We start from the raw sequence: 18,361 nt of genomic DNA, 5'->3' as shown, positions 1-18,361 counted from the left end.
TGCCCATTTGTTATTTATTCTTTGTGGCTGTTTTGCACTCTATAGGACACAATTGAATAGTTTTGACAGGATATATACAGCAAAGCTTACCATATTTGCTATTGGCCCTTTATAGAAAAGTTTGTCAGTACTAGCTTGTAACCAATGGGAAACAGAGGCCCAGAGAGGCTAGGCAACTTGCCCAAGATGACAGAGTGGACGCTCAGAAGAGAACAGAACGAATGGCATTGAGTCTTGGCCCTAGGTCCTCCCTCTACATCACAGTGGTTCATTTATTCATCCCTATATTTGAGTGCCTCTTACATGCCTGGCACTTTTCTAGGCACCAAGAAAAGGCAATTGAACAAGAAAATCCCTAATATCACGGAGTTTATGACCTGGTAGTAGGAACACATGGTAAATAAGATAACAAATATCCATGTTCAGAAAGCAGTTAGTGCTAGGGAAACTGAGTCAGGGGAAGGGGAGGGAGGGGTAGGAAGGCCAGGAAGGCCTCTCCAAGGAGGAGACATGGGCTAGCAGAACCTGTTCAGGAGGCAGGAGCCATGAGCTAAGTGGAGGAAAGGAAGCAGTGCAGAGGGCCTGACCGGGAGGGGGCGTAGCTTAACTAAGGACGAAACAGTGCCTGGAGCAGAGGAAGGGAGTGAGAGAGACGACAGAGATAAGATAACATAAATACTCAGGGCCCGTCCTGGAGGAACCTTAGGCGAGATAAAAATCTCCTGAATTTTACTTAGAGGAACAATGTGATCTGATTACAGTTTAAAGGTCACTCTGTGGACTCTAGGGAGAGCTGATCAAGCCTACCCAAGAAGAAGCAGGGGAATGAGGGAGAAGTAATCAGTCATCCAGTGAAGAGGTGGAGGTGGCCCAGACCAGGCTGGTGAGAAGTAATCAACGTTGGGAGATGTTTGAAATACTGAAATGATAGAAATTGCTAACAGGTTGGACTGGAAGATGAAGGACAGTAATCATGGAAAATTCTAATTTTTGTCCTGCAGGAATAACCAGATACTAGTAAAGGAAGCCAATAGCTGATAAGGGGGAGACTGGGGAATGGGGAAGGAAGAAGAGGGTGAGTGTGTGTGAGAGAGAGTAAATCAGACCTCAGTTGGGGGAAGATCAAGTTTGAGATGTCCATTTCATGTCCAGGGAAGGTGTTGCATTGGTGGATGTATGTTTGAGCCTCTCTGATACAGGAAGACAGCAGAGCTACAGACGTGAACTGGGGAATCAGCAGAGTTGGATGGTGTAGCAGGTTAGAGCACAGACGGAAGCTGGTTAGAGCTCACACTGAGTTCAAGTATACAATGTCGAGTTGAGAATCCCTCTCAACAATATAGAAGCAAACAGCTTATCACTAAGCAGCTAATCTCAGAGTTGACCTACAACAGGGACTACATATGGTGGTAAAAATCTTTCTTATAAGAGGCAAATAAAACTTTACATCTGGAAGTGAAGTGGCTTCAGCTATTGTGTTTTAGACTAAATGGTGAGCATGAGCCAAACCTCCACAAAAAGATAGTTTTTATCAAAGAAGAATATTTCTTGACAAAGAAAGAAGATAGTCCCTAGGTTCAGGACACTAGAAGGAACATGGGAGGGAGTGACGCTCTGCCACAAACTTGCTGGTGATCCTTGGACAGCCGTGCCCCTCACCAGCTCTCAGGGTCACCAGGTGGAAACTGACAGTGCTGAGCCAGGAGCTCCTGAGACCTATTCTGGTCCTCTGGTTCCGTGACTCAGTTCAACGCCCCCTCACGGCAGAGCTGCCTGGCACAGGCAACAGCCTTTCTGTAGAAGGTGAAATTGATTTGGGGTCATAAGATCTGCGGGACCCAAAATAACTAGGAACCCCCCCTTCCCAATAGATGCTAGATGTAGGAGACAATCTGACTACTGACTTATCGAATAAAGGTAAAACAAAGGGCTAGTACAGGTCAAGACCTGCTTTACAAAGATGCATAAATAGATACAAACCCTAGCAGTGTTAGTCAGGACAGGCTGATTGATTGACAACCACCTCAGTGATGCACACAATAAAAGGCACTCGTGTCAGAGTCCAAGGGAGTTGGGGGAGGGGCTGGGGTCGGTGCAGTCCTTCAGGGACTTAAGCCCCTTCCAGCTGTCCACATTGCCAACTTGACCACGTGGCCGCTAAGGTTAACACCAAATGGGAACAAAGTGCTTGGAGGATTAAGCGGGGGGTTTTTGTGGCCTAGAAGTGACATTCGCTGGTTGCAGTGGCCAGAACTCAGTCACACGGCCCCAACCTGACCACAGAGGGTGGGGAAACTTCATCTTCCTGTGGGCCCCAGCCAAAACACATGCTGTGATGAATACTTAATAATGTCTTCTCCACAAAAACATGTGCATAGAAGTTGTCATTAGTATTCCTCCCTCTCCATTCATAAGTACCAAATCACTTTTATGCTAATAGCTGTCTGTATTAAACATTTACTAGTATTCTGGGCAAGGTACAGTATTGTGCTAAACACTTGATATATGTTATCCAACTTGATATATGTTAGTCCTCAGGGCAGTCTTATGGGGTGAATTTCATTATTTCCCCCTCCCACTTTCCAGATGAGCAAGCAGAGCACAGAATGGTCAAGTAATTTTCTTAAAATTGCACAGCTAAGTGATGGTCAGACTCAAGATTTAAATCAAATTTCTTCCAAGACAGTGGTTACGAGCTCCCAGTGGCCAGATGGGGAATAACGAGTGCTCGGCAAGCTGGAGCTTCTTGCCTTGTCAGCTTCCATGAGCCTAGAGGGTGTGAGACCCACAACCTGTCAGCAGACATGCCTCCTGGGGTGGAAGGCTGGCACGTGACTCTGGGCTGAGGACACAGGTGCAGAGGAGGCCATGGAGCTCTTGGTGGCCACAACCCCTGCCTTCCAGCCATGTCCTGGGCTGTAGTGTGTGTATTTCCTCGCCCCCGGGTCCCCAGGCCATGCCCCACACTCTAATATTGAGCAGCAGGAAGCCTGGAACCGGGGAAAGACAGTGCTTAAGCCTGGAGTGACTGGATGAGCCACCTGGTCTCGGAGAAGCCAGCTGCTGGGCTGCCGGTCCCATGGCAGACGGGCCTTCGTCCCCTGGTGGAAGTCCCAGTGCTCTTTGGCCAGGTTGCATGTCATTACTTCTTCTCAAAGCCCCACACCCCATTTCTCTCTCTCTGGCCTTCTGCCTTACAACAAACCCCAGGGCACGGCATACAATGGTGCATGAGGCAGGGATCCTTAATCGCGGCGCGGCCTGGCGGCACCCTGGGCTCCTCTGGAGCAGCCACCCTGCACCCCTGGCCTCCTGCACATCCGCTCAGAAAGGAGGACATACCTCTGTCACCTGTTTGCTTTTGAGTTGGGGCTCTTGGCTCAGGGGTTACTGATGAAGCCAGGGGGGCCCAGGAGGCTAGCAGTTTCAGGTTCAGTTACAAGCAGCGGTAGCAAAAGAGGTGTGGGGTGAATTTTGTCAAAGCCTCTAACCCCGATATGACCTGGGCCAGATAACCCTTGCATTGCAGAATGGCCCCATCTGCTAACGGGGCCACGTAGGACTCGGCTTATACGGCTCAGATAGAATGGATGTCAGAGAAGGCATTCCCCAAGCTCTGCAGTGCCATGAAAGGGAAGGTTCCACTCCCACTGAAGTGACCACCTCCCATGTGTGACTTTCCGGAGTTATTTCATAGTTCACCTGTGGTATGCACAAAGAACCTGCCGTCTCACTTGGCTGAGAGTGGTGTCCGGCTTCACAGCCATCCATGGGGTGGAGCAGGAGAGTTCAGGGCAGCCAGGGGAACGGAGGCACTGGTCATAGGGGTAGGGCACTGCCCCAACAAAGAAAGGCTTTACTGAGGGTCATTGTGTAACCTTGGGAAGTGCCAGGAAGGAGGAAATAGAGAGAGGGGAGGAAGCAGAAACAGACACCGAGTATAGTGGGGAAATCCGGGATCAAGGGAGTGAGCTGGGTTTGGATGTTCTGTCCCCTTATGACCTGGGTGACCTTGGACAAGAATGACCATCGTAGGGGAGTTGTGAGGACTAATCTAACAGTGCTTCACAAACTATAGAGTTGGATACAAATAGATATTTTTATCACAAAAGTTGCAGTCAGAGAAGTTTATTCGCCCGAGGTCACATAGTAAATTGGTGACCAAACTTGGCTGGAAGGAACCTGTGAGCCCAGTGCTCTTTCTAGAAAAGAATTACTAGGCACGTAGTCTACATATCTCAGGAAATCAGTCACCTTACAGAGAATAGAAACTGAGTCTAAAAGCCACTGGAAAGTTCCATACTGCACGTTCTAAATGTTTCAAAGCACAAAGAGACATGTTAATGGCACGTAATCCCATGAACTTAACTAATGTAACTGCCAAACGGTCAGATATGCACAACAGGCAAAGACCACGACCTCCCATTTGGCAACATCGAAGAGTGTTGCCAGACACAGAGGGTCTTTGTAATGAACACATAACGTCACAATAAAGGATGTTTGTTTTATTTTTTGTTTTTGTTTTAAGATGTGCAATGGGAGCTTGTACAATAGGTTTGTTTGTGTAGAGCGCTTCATTAGGGGCGGGGGTGCCCTCAGGTCGGCCTCCAGCGCCCCTTCCTGTCAGCTCCGCATCGCTTTGCCCTCGGCGTTTTATTAGGCCAAGGTGACCTGGCTTCTAATGAACTCTTGGTCAGACATAATTGCCAATTTAGTGTGGCGTGTTTAGCATTTGGCCAATTTCGAAATCCTAAAATCATAAAATGTAATTGTTAAGTTCTTTGACTTCAGGGGGGGAAAGGTGCTTTATAAATTCCATCTGCCTAACTTTTCGCAGGTTGAGGCTTTTGGAATTCAATTGTGTCAGGCTCTGTTATCATCCTTTGCTTTTGCTTTTTTTTTTTTTTTTTTTTTTTTTTTTTTTAAGGGGGAGTCATGGACAGTGTCGTCTGTGCATCACCAGACACCTGGAAGGGAAAGGACCTCCTTAAAATCCCTCACGAGCTGTACCAGCCCTGCCTTTCGCCCTCTCCAGATCTGGAGTCCGGGCAGGGGCAGCTGCTGGGTCCTGCCCAGCGGGCTGTCCTGAGGCCTCCTGAGAGCCACAGTGTGGAGGAGCAAGACCAGTCAGAGTGTGAGCGCAAACCCAAGCCCAGGCCCACCAATCTGCGTCGCGCCTTGGTCACTGTCATCATCGCCGGGGTTTTGTCCGGGATCCTGTGTCTCATGATGCTGGTGGCCACCATCTATGGCTGCACCTATGCAGCTATTACAGCCCATTACCGGGAGGCACCCTTGGATCAAACCCTCGAGCCTGCGAAGACGGAAGGAAAAGAGCTGCTTGACAGCCCACCGGCTTGAGCGCTTTCGTCTCAAGTAGGAATAAGCACTTCAGGCCAGAAGATAGTCTCTGAGGAGGGCTGGTATGTCCACTGTTCCTGCCTCATTTTGCTCTTTCCAAAAGAAAACAAAAAGGATGTGTCTTTAAAAAATATTTCGGAGAAGAAATTTATGTTGAGATTAAAAAAAAATACTGTAGATGAACCAGAAATGATACTTGTGTTCTGTGCCTGAGAAGTTTATTAGACTTATTCTATGTGGGAGAAGGGGAGTTACCATCTCTTTCAGGTCCTCTTCCCTGCAGGAAGTTGCTTTTACAGAGCACAGAAACGCAAGCACGTGTGCCATCGGCATTCCTAGGAGCTTTACGGTCCATTGGAAAACTGCCCAATTGTGAGCGCCTGGGAAGAGGCTGGTGATCTTACCCAAGGGGCACCAAATGCCTTTATAATTCAAGTTCATGCTAGATTGGTGATACTTTTAGATGTTGTGTATGTTACATATTTAATGGGAGCGTCTGTTGGTCGGGAATTTTGTAGCCTGCCACAAGAGTCAGATTATATTTAATTTTCTAAATTAGAAAACCATTTGGGGCTTTCTAGGCCACAGAGGAAGAAGAGGGTTTCATGTCTGCGTAATGGGACTCGGGCCCAGGGCCTGGGGAAGGTTTTAGATGCGAGGGTAAATAACATATAAACAAACAAAAAGAAGACGGGGAGCCGGAATCCGGGGCACATCTCATTGGAAGGCCATATCCACCAGGCGAGTGGAACCTTCCATTTGTAACTCACAGCAGGAATGAATTTAGGGTGGGCTGAGAGCGAGGGAAGGGCTTGTGTGTATCTGCATCCACACCAGAGCGCACAAGTGCGCAGACTTGGACAGCCACACCCACGCGTAAACACACGCGGAGCAATCAGTTTACCCACTAATGAAACGCAGCCGCGGTCGGGTGGGAGCCAGCAGCTATTGACCACCACCCAGATTGTCTACTCAACACTCCGGGAGAGGAAGGAAGAAGGAAGTCTGAAGAGAGTGGGAATTATCAAGAGACTGGAGATATGTGGCAGCAGCCACCCTGAACAGCATGTAGGCCGTGGTTTAAAACAATCAGGTGGGGCTTGCTTTACTGCACAGACACGGTCCTGAAGAGTTGCATGCAAAGTGAATTTCTGTAAATTGAATCATCATTTTAATGCAGTAGGGGAGCTCGCTATTTAAAGGAACCTTTCATGGAATCTTACTGTAATGACAATAATGAGCTCCAGATTTATGCATTTTGTAAATTTGCATTTTCTCATGCCAGGTTTTCTTAAAGTGGAATCTACCTGCTCTCTCTCATGATGGCCCGTCTCATACTTAGTCACCTGCTAGTATTAAAAAAAATCACTTTACACAGAAGAGTGAAAGGCACATCAAAAGCACACAATAGCAACTAGAGAGCAAGCTATCCCTCCAGAGACCTTGACAGACATTGCTAATCAATCCCAGCACTCTTCCCAGCTGAGCCTCCATGCACCACAGATGCCTTCTTAAGACAGCACTGTAGGCAACCAGAACTAATCAATTGAAGTTGGTTCAAAGGATAAAATACATTTGCCATTCAGGGTCCTGGCTCTACATTCACTCCTTCAGGCCATGGAAAAATTGTTTTCAGTCCTAAATCAGTAGTCCATTCCCTGACCTGAAAAGTGAATGGGAGGTCTCAACATGCAGGAGTGGGGACTTGTCTGATGTGGCCAGAGCTCTACCCAGCAGTGTAAGGAGCTGAGGAAAGCAGACGATGAACCTACCACAGCCTACCCTGCAGGACACACACCAACCTGCCCCTAATCATCACGGAGGCCGTCTACCTACCCCTGCCCACAGGGCTTCACAGCTAGTGTGGGCTTCACGCACACCCACAAGCTAATGATGGACCATCTTTTCGAAGCAGCAATTTTGCTAAATGATTTTTCTGGGGGAAAAAGTATAAACTTTGATGTTAATTTTCCTGAATATTAAAATAAACCTAGATATGTTAAAGAGTGGATTGAAAAATTAACAAGGATTTTAAGATCAAAAAGAGAAAGCCCAGAGAAAGCCAGCTGTTCCACCCTAGTCCTGGTGCCTCCTTCCGGCTCTGTTGGCAAGGCTGAGCATCCGGTTGAAGGATGTAGTGAAAAAAATCTTCCTTTCTCTTGCCCTGGACTGCAAGTCCTTGGACAAGAAAGCAATATGAGAAAGGAAATTTAGATGATCCTTTTTCATGTCGTCCCTATTTCACCAAATGTTTCCAGAGCTTGCACTATGTACCGGGCATAGTGCGAGGCATTCTCCTGAGCATCTGTCATGTAATCCTGGCAACCACCCTGGGAGATACTTGAACAGATATTACATAAGCTGGGATCTACTGAGGCCAATAATCCATTTCCTCTCACTGCTGTGATTTCAGACTGTCAGCGCCCAGGGCTCTGCCAGAGGTTTGGTGATACTGCAGCAGCCCTGTCCCCTGTCCACAGCGATCGCATGGAAAGCATCCAATACACCACAGAAAACCCTGAACGTGGCTAGAACCCTCACTCGTCAACACCCATGTCCTATTAGATTTCTAAGTACAGATGATAACTCAGGCAAACAGATCCCTGCTTTATAAACAGTCTTTAAGAAAAATGATTAAAATGGTGCATACGTATAGTCAGATTTCTATCTCTTGCCTACAATCACCACAAACGGCAGTTGGCAATGAAAATAATTACTTACCCTGAAATGTCAACAGCTTCTCAGCACAGAAAAATATAAATCAAATTGTTTAGATTAACAAATGCAGAGTTATCATTTGTTAATATGAGAAATGAAATGTTTTAACCGTAAAAAACATCGCAGATGAAAGACCCAATTTGCAGGGTATTCTGCGAGAACCACAAATTATCTTTTGCAACCACTACAGCGCATGAGGGGTAATTTGCAAACGCCTCACAGATTACTTTCAGCTGTCTATTGCCGCTGTCTTGTCATATTCATAGATTCCCCTATAAAGATGGCCTTCCATCAAGAGTCTTGCTGAGGGTACACTGTGAACAAAAAGCACGTTGAGTGTTGACTGTTTCTGAGAAAACCATCTACAATAGAATTTTTTTCACCATATTTAGTGGAACCGTATGATTATAGACTGGCGATTTTTGCTTTGCCAGAAATCACAGATTCATAAGAGCAGGACCCAAAGATGCTTGTAGCTCTCTGAAGTGAGGCCAACAGGAGGGATTATGAAGAATGTACCCTGTCATAGAGATTATGGAGAAAGTAGACCAAGTATCAAATCTATACTGGAAAAGCTTTCAAAATTAAGGCAAAGGTCCCTGTCCCTGCAGGCAGAATCTTGTGCTTACAATGATAACATGCCAATGGACAAATGGAGGTTTTCTCTTTCCTTATAAAAATGGAAGACTGAAAAGTGATGCACAGCATCTCCTAAAGATTCATGAAGATCAAATCTCATTACTTGAGTTAACCAAGTTACCCCAGAAATAAGACACTCTTATCTTAAATCCTAAATATCAAAGGAAGTGGCCAAATCCATATAAAATAATTGATCTGGAGCACACATTAATACAATTATACAACAGTTAGAAAGCTATAACGTTCTGTTGCATATCAGGAAATAAATGTTTCCAGTCTGGTCAAACCCACCAGTGTGTCCATTGCTTAATGCGATTAGACAGAAACCTACCAGCAAATGATATTCCAACCCTACATGGCACGACTGGGTTGTGACGTGCAACTTCAGGGAACTAGCCTGTTTGCCCTTCTGACGAAAGTGCTTTATTTTTTTAATGCACAAATTGCATTGAGATCTCAAAGAAACCCCCATCCCATTCAAAGAAGCAGCTTCATAATCCACCAGTCACCTTCAGTGTCCATACCTACTCTTCACTCTGACAACACTGAATATTCATTTCTATGAATAAGATGTCACCCAATTATAAAGGCCCATAAAGCAGACCCAGGAAAAAACCGCAGAGGATTGGGAATTAGGAAGGTCTGTTGAAAGCATTTAGTCTACATCTGGCAAATTTCGGGATAGCTGTGACTAACCTCCCTACCCATTTCAGACATTGCTAGTAGATGATAGAAAACGTATCTACTGAACCCAGCCAAGGCCTCAGAATCCTTTTAAAACTGTTTTATAGGTACCCTCTACTGATTAATTGAAGTCGACATATCAGATTAAACCTACTTGCTACCCCCATGTTCTTATTTTATAAACTAGAGGCCCAGTACACAAAATTTGTGCACGAGTAGGGTCCCTAGGCCTGGCCAGCGATCAGGGCCATCTGTGAGGTGACCGGCAGGGCGATCAGGGGTCCCTGCTGGCACCCACCTTGGCTGGCCTGGCGCTGCCTGCTTGCTGGCTCTGTCCTCCACCGTTGCTGCCAGTCACCTCCCACTGTGGGGCAACCAGCTGGGTGACTGGGGGTGGGGGGCCTCCACTGGCACCCACCTTGGCTGGCCTGGGGCCTGCCGGCTGGGGGCAGCGCCTGCATTGAGCATCTGCCCCCTGGTGGTCAGTGTGCATCATAGTGACCGGTCGTTCCGCCATTCAGTCGATTTGCATATTAGGCTTTTATTATATAGGATGGGAAATAGAAGCATGGAAAAGGAAAGGAACTTTCCCAAAGCCACACAGATAATTAATTACAGGCCTGGTAAATGCAGTTACAGGAGCATGGAGTTAGTATGGATGATTCAACTCAGTCCCTGCCATTCTTTATTCATTCTGTGTGAACCACAGTGTCAAGACTATGACATTATTCTATTAATTGTTTGGATGAAGACAATTATGGTACCACCATAAAAATTTACTGAGCACACAATTTTGTGCCAGTTGGTTTCCAAGTGTATTACTGTTATTTTCTCTAAGCCTCATATTGACCAAAACATGCAGGCATTTTGTTGCCACCTAATAGATGAAGAAACACAACCATAGGGTTTGGGTCACTTGTTCAAGGCCCCAGTAAGCAATACGTAGTGGAGTAGGCGTTTGGATGCAGATCTTTCTAAGGTCAAACTTTCTGGGCACTTTTTGGAATGTGACAAGTTTGAAGAAGTCAGAGCTGGAACCCTTCCCTGGCACTGCCAGCTCTTAAAACATGGCAGGGAAAAGAAACCCAACCACCAACCAGCATGTCCCTGCCAGAGCTTTGGTCCCACCAACACCCAGAAAGCCAGCCTAAGAAGCCAAGGCAAAATGGGAAAATGAGAGTTTTTCTAGCACATAGACTCTGCTGGGCTGGAAAAGATGTTCTTAGATGGAAGGGGAAGAAACTCAGCTGCACCGTCTTGTATTATTTGAGAAAATAATAAAATAGACACTGGCTGGTAAGTAGTGCTTCCAATTGAAGTCTTCATGAACACACAGAAGGAAAGTTGTGGTGTTATCTGAAATTAGAAATACTGGTCAATGATATCCAAGTCCCCAGGAGGAATGCCCACTATGCAAAGCACAGATGTGACCTTCCAACAGATGAGTGGGATGTAAAGGAAGAGAGTCATAGTCTAAAGTCCTCATCTTTTATGCTGCTATTCCTTCCTCTGGGACATGGCTTCAAAACCAGAGGGAGACCATTCCTCCTACACGTAGAGCATGCAAGGACATTTAACTGTCACCACACCTGCCACCAAGACTTTGCTGTCTTCATCCACTAGACATTCATGTCTCTACAATGTAGCATGTAATAATATGAAAAAAAGAAGAGAGGATAATAAGATACATACAAACTAGGAACTATAGTTTTTATCTACATTGCTTATAAGGAATGAAAACTACAGACTACTTTGGTTTATCTAGGTTAAGTAGTCAGACCACCAAGCAATAAGTGGTGGCATCCCTTACCAATCCTGCAATTCCACACTAAATGGAAGACTTGTAGACACTGGGCATTTGTCTAGGGCAGTGATGGTGAACCTTTTGAGCTTGGTGTGTCAGCATTTTGAAAAACCCTAACTTAATTCTGGTGCCATGTCACATATAGAAATTTTTTGATATTTGCAACCATAGTAAAACAAAGATTTATATTCTTGATATTTATTTTATATATTTAAATGCCATTTAACAAAGAAAAATCAACCAAAAAAATGAGTTCACATGTCACCTCTGACATGCGTGTCATAGGTTCGCCATCACTGGTCTAGGGGCTGTGTATATCAATTAGCCTTCCATCTGAGTCTCCAAGGAGGACTCTAAAGCCAACAAGAAGGACTCTTGAGAGAAAGCCATTTACCCTGTTCATTGGCAAACACCCATATTTTAATGATGGTTAAAATTAAGATACTTAAAGTACTTAAGTATACTAAAAGATACTTAAGAAAAAATAAAGGAAGAAAGGCAACATTGCCCTTAACATTCAGAAGAAACATGAAAGATCTATTTTAAAGTATATTCCAATGCAAATTTTAAAGTGTCTGGTTGGATTTGGTGTACATTATACTTACTCACATTCTATTGACAAAATCATGTCATATGGCTAAGTTCAGAGGTGATGAGGCACAGAGCATAAAGCTCAAGAAGGTACTGAAAGGGATGGGGCAATGGGCAAGTATATGCAACCCCCTACAGGGAATGAAGGAGTAAATAATTTCAGACAACCATAAAATAATAATAAATAATAAAATAATGATGACTAATGATAGTAAATAATGCGCATATATTTTACAAAAATAAATAAGTGATAAATGATTAACATATACCACAGTCATCATCAGAGGTACGAAAGAAACCCTGCAACATATTGAATCAGTGATGCAGAATACTAGTACATACTGTGGAATACTCACTCCCAGACTACAGAAGAAAAGAAAGAGATGAAAACAATAGATGATAGAAACGAAGGGGTAATCATAAAGAACCAATATATGGATAACTGGTTTTCTCAATAAGCAGATTAGAACATGTGTAACAGAAGAAAAAAAATCTGTAAAGGTATTTTCATGAGATAAAGAAAAACTCAAGTTACATAGATCAATAAAAGCTTCACATAAGAAAGACAAATGAAAAAATATTAAAAGTTAGTCTAGGTCAGTGGTTCTCAACCTTCCTAATGCCGTGACGCTTTAATACAGTTCCTCATGTTGTGGTGACCCCCAATTTCATTGTTACAAATTGAACATAATTAAAGCATAGTGATTAATCACAAAACAATATGTAATTATATATGTGTTTTCCGATGGTCTTAGGCGACCCCTGTGAAAGGGTCGTTCGACCCCCTAAGGGGTCGCGACCCACAGGTTGAGAACCGCTGGTCTAGGTTTTTGTGTGGCGCTCGTAGTCTCAATCAGCACAAATCAGAGAAAAAGAAATAAATGAACCAAATAGATTCCGGTAAAATTTTCAAATTTCAAGAACAAATTAAAAACTCTAAAACCTAGGAACTAAACTAATAGAAACAAAACAGGCACCAAACTGAGATTGCAATTCTCAGATATGCAAGGGCTCAGGAAGCACAATATCTACACATTGCTTTTGAATAAAAGTAAATCAAGATATACTTTAATAAGTCAAGGAACACATTATAGAAATCAAGAGGAAATGGTAGAGGAGGAAGAGAATGAGAAGAACTTAAAAATGTGAAAGTCATGCCATTAACATGCCAGTGATAATCACAAAAATCCGTTAAAGTCAGAGTGAAGTCTCAATGGCTTTGCTTTATGGGTACCAAACAATGCAAAGTCAATACTTTAACAAATTTCAGATCACCTGTTGCAATCCAGGCAATTTTTTAGTACCAATGATGAAGAAGAGAACAAGAAATATAAAGTGTATTCCCCATGGAACTTAGCATCTTGCAGAGGAAGAACTTTAAGAAATTAAAAATATATCAGATGGTGAAAAAACAGGTGTGAGGAGCAGTGAGTTCTGGAGATATGTGAAAGGAAAGGTTTCTACTTTATTTATGGAGAAAAATATTTGAGCAGAGACCTGGGAAAAATGATGAAGCCAGTGATGAAGATATCTGGAGGAAAACTGTCCCAGGGAGAAGGCATTGTAGGCGCAAAGGCCCTGAGATAGAAGCAAGCTTAGTGTGTTTGAAAAGCTATGGCTGTGGTTGAATGGACAAAGGCAGAAGTGGAAGGAGCTGAGGGTAGAGATGACATTCAATGATTCCCATTTCCTGGTATCCATGCCCTGGTTTATTCACCTCTCCTTTTTTTTCTTTTGCCAAAGAAATATAAATGAAGCGATTTGTGTCATTTCAGGGTAGAAGCATTTAATTGCTAGAATAAGGAGCCTGGAATATTGAGTTAACATCTATAGGTATAGGATAACTACCTATGGGAGTCACCTATACCTGCAAGTGTGCTTTTTGAAAGCAAGAGATAAGTTTTCGTTGTATTAAGTTGCAGATTTTAGCGATCTTTGTTACTGCATGCTAAGGTATTCCATCATGATTAATACACCATCTAGTGAACATGAGGGAAAAATGCCTCTACTAATAAAATTTTTTTCATGGTCCATTTCATCAATAAGTATTTTGTTATCAAAATTAAAATAAAATACCTTTATTGCAAGTGAATCTATAATTCATCCAGTATATTATAATCTTTGAATTATCTGTGATTCTTCAATCTTGATACTCATATTTAAAGATTTTGTAAGTTCTATTGATGTAAAATATGGATAGCGGAAAAACTGGAAAACAACGTTTATGGTTCTAATTCTTGTTCTTTAAGTTGCTAATAGATATTTTGGGGCAAGAGATTTATCATCTATGTGTCTCTGTTTCTATTTTTTTTAAATGCAAGTTAAGCTATGATATCTTAAAACGGAATATGGCAGCCATGAGAGGATATTACTTCCAAGATTATATTACAAAATATCCTGGCTTCCATCTTGCTCACACTTTCTTGTTTGCTCTGATGGAAGTCAACTAACACACTGTGAACTGCCCTGTGGAGATATCCATGTGGCAGAGCAGTAAGGGAGGCCACTGGCCAACAACAGCAAGGAACTAAGACCCTCAGTCTAGCCCTGACCGGTTTGGCTCAGTGGATAGAGCGTTGGCAGAGCAGTAAGGGAGGCTGCTGCCCAACAACAGCGAGGAACTAAGACCCTCAGTCTAGCCCTGACCGGTTTGGCTCAGTGGATAGAGCGTTGGCCTGTGGACTGAAAGGTCCCAGGTTCGATTCCGGTCAAGGGCACGTACCTTGGTTGCGGGCACATCCCCAGTAGGAGGTGTGCAGGAGGCAGCTGATGGATGTTTCTCTCTCATCAATGTTTCTAACTCTCTATCCCTCTCCCTTCCTCTCTGTAAAAAATCAATTTAAAAAAAGGGGGGGTCTGTTGTGAATATCAAGACACCTTTAAAAAAAAAAAGACCCTCAGTCTAACAACCCAGGAGGAACTGAATCCTGCTGATGATCTCATGAGTGAAGGTGGAAGCATTTCCTCTGCTTGTTAAGCCTTCAGATGAGACCACAGCCCCCAGCAACACTTCTATTGCAGCCTTCGTGAGAGACCCTGAGCTGCAGGACACAGCTTCCCTGACCTCACGCTTCACCTAGATTCCTGACTCACAAAAACTGTAAGACAGCAAGTGTTTGTAGTTGTCAGGTTCTACATTGTTGAAACAATTTGTTTGACAGCAACAATTAACTAATACATGGACTATTGTGAGGATTTTGGCTTTTAACTCTGGGTAAATTGGGAAGTCAATAGAGTTTTGAACACAGGAGTGACATGATATTACGTATCTTTTAATACAATAGCCACAGCAATTGTATTAAAAGATAGGTAATGAAGAATAGACTGAGGGGGCCAGAGGTGGAAGAAAGAAGGGGAACAAGTTGGAAGGCCACTGAAACAATTCAAGGGAGAGATAAGGGTGAAGTAGTCCAGCAGGGTAGTATGAGAGGTACCTAGAAATGGTCAGATTCTGCACAAAATTTCAAGAAAGAAACATTGGGATTTATAGATTGGTTGTGGGTAGGAGCAAAAGGGAAGAGTCAAGAATGACTTTAAGATACCGATGTGAACAAAGAGTAAAACACTGAAAATGATATTTTTTGGGACATTTATGAATTTAAACACTGACTAATAGGTAATTAGAAATTATTATTTTAGGTGTGGTAATGGTATTGCTATATTAAAACACAAAGAAGTTCTTATCCTTTAAATATGTATACTGGAATATTTATGGATGAATGGTTTAATGACCAAGATTTGATTTAAACTAATATGGGTGGTGTGGAAGTACATTGGGGTTTGAAGGGCACAATGGCCATAAGATTGATAGCTCCTGGAACTAGGTAAAGACACATGGAGTTTCTTTGTATGTTTCTGTCTACTTTTGAGCATATTCAATGTTACCCAAATAAATGTTAAAAAATGACTCCAAGGTCTGTGGACTTATGAATGACTAGATTAATAGAATTACCTAGATCAGCAAGACTGCTAAGGAAGAGCGGAGGTGAGGGAATAATTGGAACTGGGACTTAGCTTGGACTCTATTGCATTTTTAAAAAATATATATATATTTTATTGATTTTTCACAGAGAGGAAGGGAGAGGGATAGAGACTAGGAAACATTGATGAGATAGAAACATCGATCAGCTGCCTCCTGCACACCCCCTACTGGGGATGTGCCCACAACCAAGATATATGCCGTTAGCCGGAATCAAACCTGGGACCTTTCAGTACACAGGCCAACGCTCCATCCACTAAGCCAAAACGGTTAGGGCGGACTCTATTGCATTTGATAGGCCTATCTGAGAAGGAGTGAAGCTGTTGAGTCGTCAAAAAAGAGTAAAGTGAGAGAGCTCTGGCTTGTCATTTAAATGCCTCGAATGGGCCCTCAAGCATTAATAATTAGGGAGATGAGTGGAACCAGCAAAGGAGACCTAGTAGCGGTAAGCAGCCAGGTAGGCAATACCTCAAGGAGAACATGGCCAACATGGACAAGAGCTGCTGACAGAGCAAGAAAAACAAACATATGAAGTTCAGTTTTGGATTTGGTTATGTGGAAGCGATTGCTACCCTTGATGAGAAATGTTTCACTGTGGATGAAACCTGATTGGAGCGGGTTCCAGAGAGAATGGGAGACAGGAAGGGGGAAAGGCATTTAGCATAAAAGAGTGACAAATACATAATACAAATAAACTAACATACTAGTAATAAAAATAATTTTGGCTTAAAAACCTGGATATATCAGCAAAACGTCTGGAAGATGGAGGAAGAAGGCCAATAAAGTAAAAGCATATAAAATGACCATGCACTACATTTTCATTCTGAAATTTCTTTTCATTTTCAAAAAAAACTGTACACTCCAATCTGCCTGAGCCTGGTCACATTTAATTTGACCTTGAAGTAGAAATGACATGCAGACACTGATCCTGACCTCATGCAGATCATTTCACCCAGAGGGGAACCCAGGGATTCTCGGTGAACGCACGCTTTGGGAGGCCGTGGGAATAGAAAGCCTGTGATCAGCTATCCCTCTCCCAGCACAGACTGGCCAGAGCATTTCTGTGAGCAAGAGAATCTATGCACAGACTGTCAAGCTTTTATGCTCCTGGTGCAGACTCTGCTCATGCTGTCCCTCCTTCCCAGGAGGGAAATGCACGCCAGCTCACTTATCCTTTATGGCCTTTCACTTAGCATGAGTCACATATATTCCAATTGTAACCGAGATCAAAATCCCAACAAGGTCACTAGGAGATTTGCCTGGATAGAGGCAGCTAAATCAGCCCCCAAATCTCTCATGAGCCATGTTAGGAAAAAAATGAAAATCCCAGAAGCTGTTTTCCACTAAAGCATGTGAGGGCATTTCCAATGCTCTACCAAGCATTATGCTGATTACACTGTTCAGAGGTTTATAAACTGGAGCGGAGATTAAGTAAATCACGGTCTTGACTGACAATGAGAGCATATATTTTTAGAAAGCTCAGGATCTTAGATTGGGATTTCTGTGTAACCACATATACAAAACAGTAGGCACCACTGATGGACAGCATCTGATACATGAAGCTCTGTCTTCAACATCTACTTATACGGCCTCTGATTAAAACATCCACTTCACTTTGTAAGAGAAAAAGATGGTGAAAGAAGCGAACACGTCGGCGTTTATGTTTTTATGGACTGTTATGCATTTTCATCTAAAGCAGGGTTGGCAAACTCTTTGCTGTAAAGGGCCAGGTACTAAATATTTTTGGCTTTGGAGTCCACACAGTCTCTATCCAACTACCCAGCTCTGCCATATCAGCAGGGAGGTGTCTATAGACAATGCAGACATGACTTTCTTCCAATAAAATGTTATTTACAAAATCAGCTCACCGTTATTGAGCACTCAACGAGGAGCATTTACCAAGTACTTCATATATATAAAAATTTTATTTATATAATGATCATTTATATCTCTCAACAGGAACCGCAGGGGCTCCCTAAATCCAGACCAAATCTGACTGTAAGAAATATCCCATTATTGGTTAATAATGAAACAAATATCCATCTTTAATACCAGGCGGTTAGAAATCCAAACAAAGCACAATCGACCTCATTTTTCAAACTTGAACTCAGGCCCAGAACAAGACGGAGCAATGGCCCTGTGGTCACTGCTAAATCCTCAGTTCCCAGTGGTTTTAATGCTCAAATCTCACCATGACCTCAAGAAGAGGGGTCTTAACTTGCCCATACAGAACGCACAAGGCAGGTATGAGGAACTGTTACCCTAAAATTCTGCTGCTGATTTTTCGGGGAAGGGCTTGTTGGGGCTTTGACTCACGATTATAAAAGGATGGTGACTCTTGGGAGTGAGTGCCCTGGAGAGGTTGCACGGAGGATCCAGTTTCTCAGAACTCTGGACTATTTCTATTCCTGGAGCAGTAATCCTCACCGTGCTCCTGTCACTGGCTACGGTGGTGTGCAGAGCAGCAGATCTACATGGTCAATTCGAACTCAAATTCTAGCTGCAGACTTGTAATACAGCATAATTGGGAGCTGCATCGCTCATCCAGGTCTATGAAGATTGCTGTTGTCAGTCCTACTGGCTTA

General features: G+C 43.4%; 2 protein-coding genes across 2 annotated transcripts in view; one reads left to right on the top strand and one right to left on the bottom strand.

Annotated features, from left to right (window-relative positions):
• The window catches only part of LRTM1 (leucine rich repeats and transmembrane domains 1), a 9,727-nt gene extending 4,261 nt beyond the window's left edge, over positions 1–5,466 (top strand). The window contains exon 3 of the mRNA XM_014457688.2: positions 4,928–5,466. Coding sequence (XP_014313174.1) covers positions 4,928–5,361 — 434 coding nt within the window. The 3' untranslated portion in view covers positions 5,362–5,466. The remainder of the gene's footprint in view (positions 1–4,927) is intronic.
• CACNA2D3 (calcium voltage-gated channel auxiliary subunit alpha2delta 3) overlaps positions 1–18,361 on the bottom strand; it is an 807,563-nt gene that overhangs the window by 138,495 nt on the left and 650,707 nt on the right. The window lies entirely within an intron of this gene.

The sequence above is a fragment of the Myotis lucifugus genome, unplaced genomic scaffold, assembly GCF_000147115.1.
Source record: "Myotis lucifugus unplaced genomic scaffold, Myoluc2.0 scaffold_83, whole genome shotgun sequence".
NCBI lineage: Eukaryota > Metazoa > Chordata > Mammalia > Chiroptera > Vespertilionidae > Myotis > Myotis lucifugus.
This window is presented reverse-complemented; position numbering and strand designations above follow the sequence as displayed.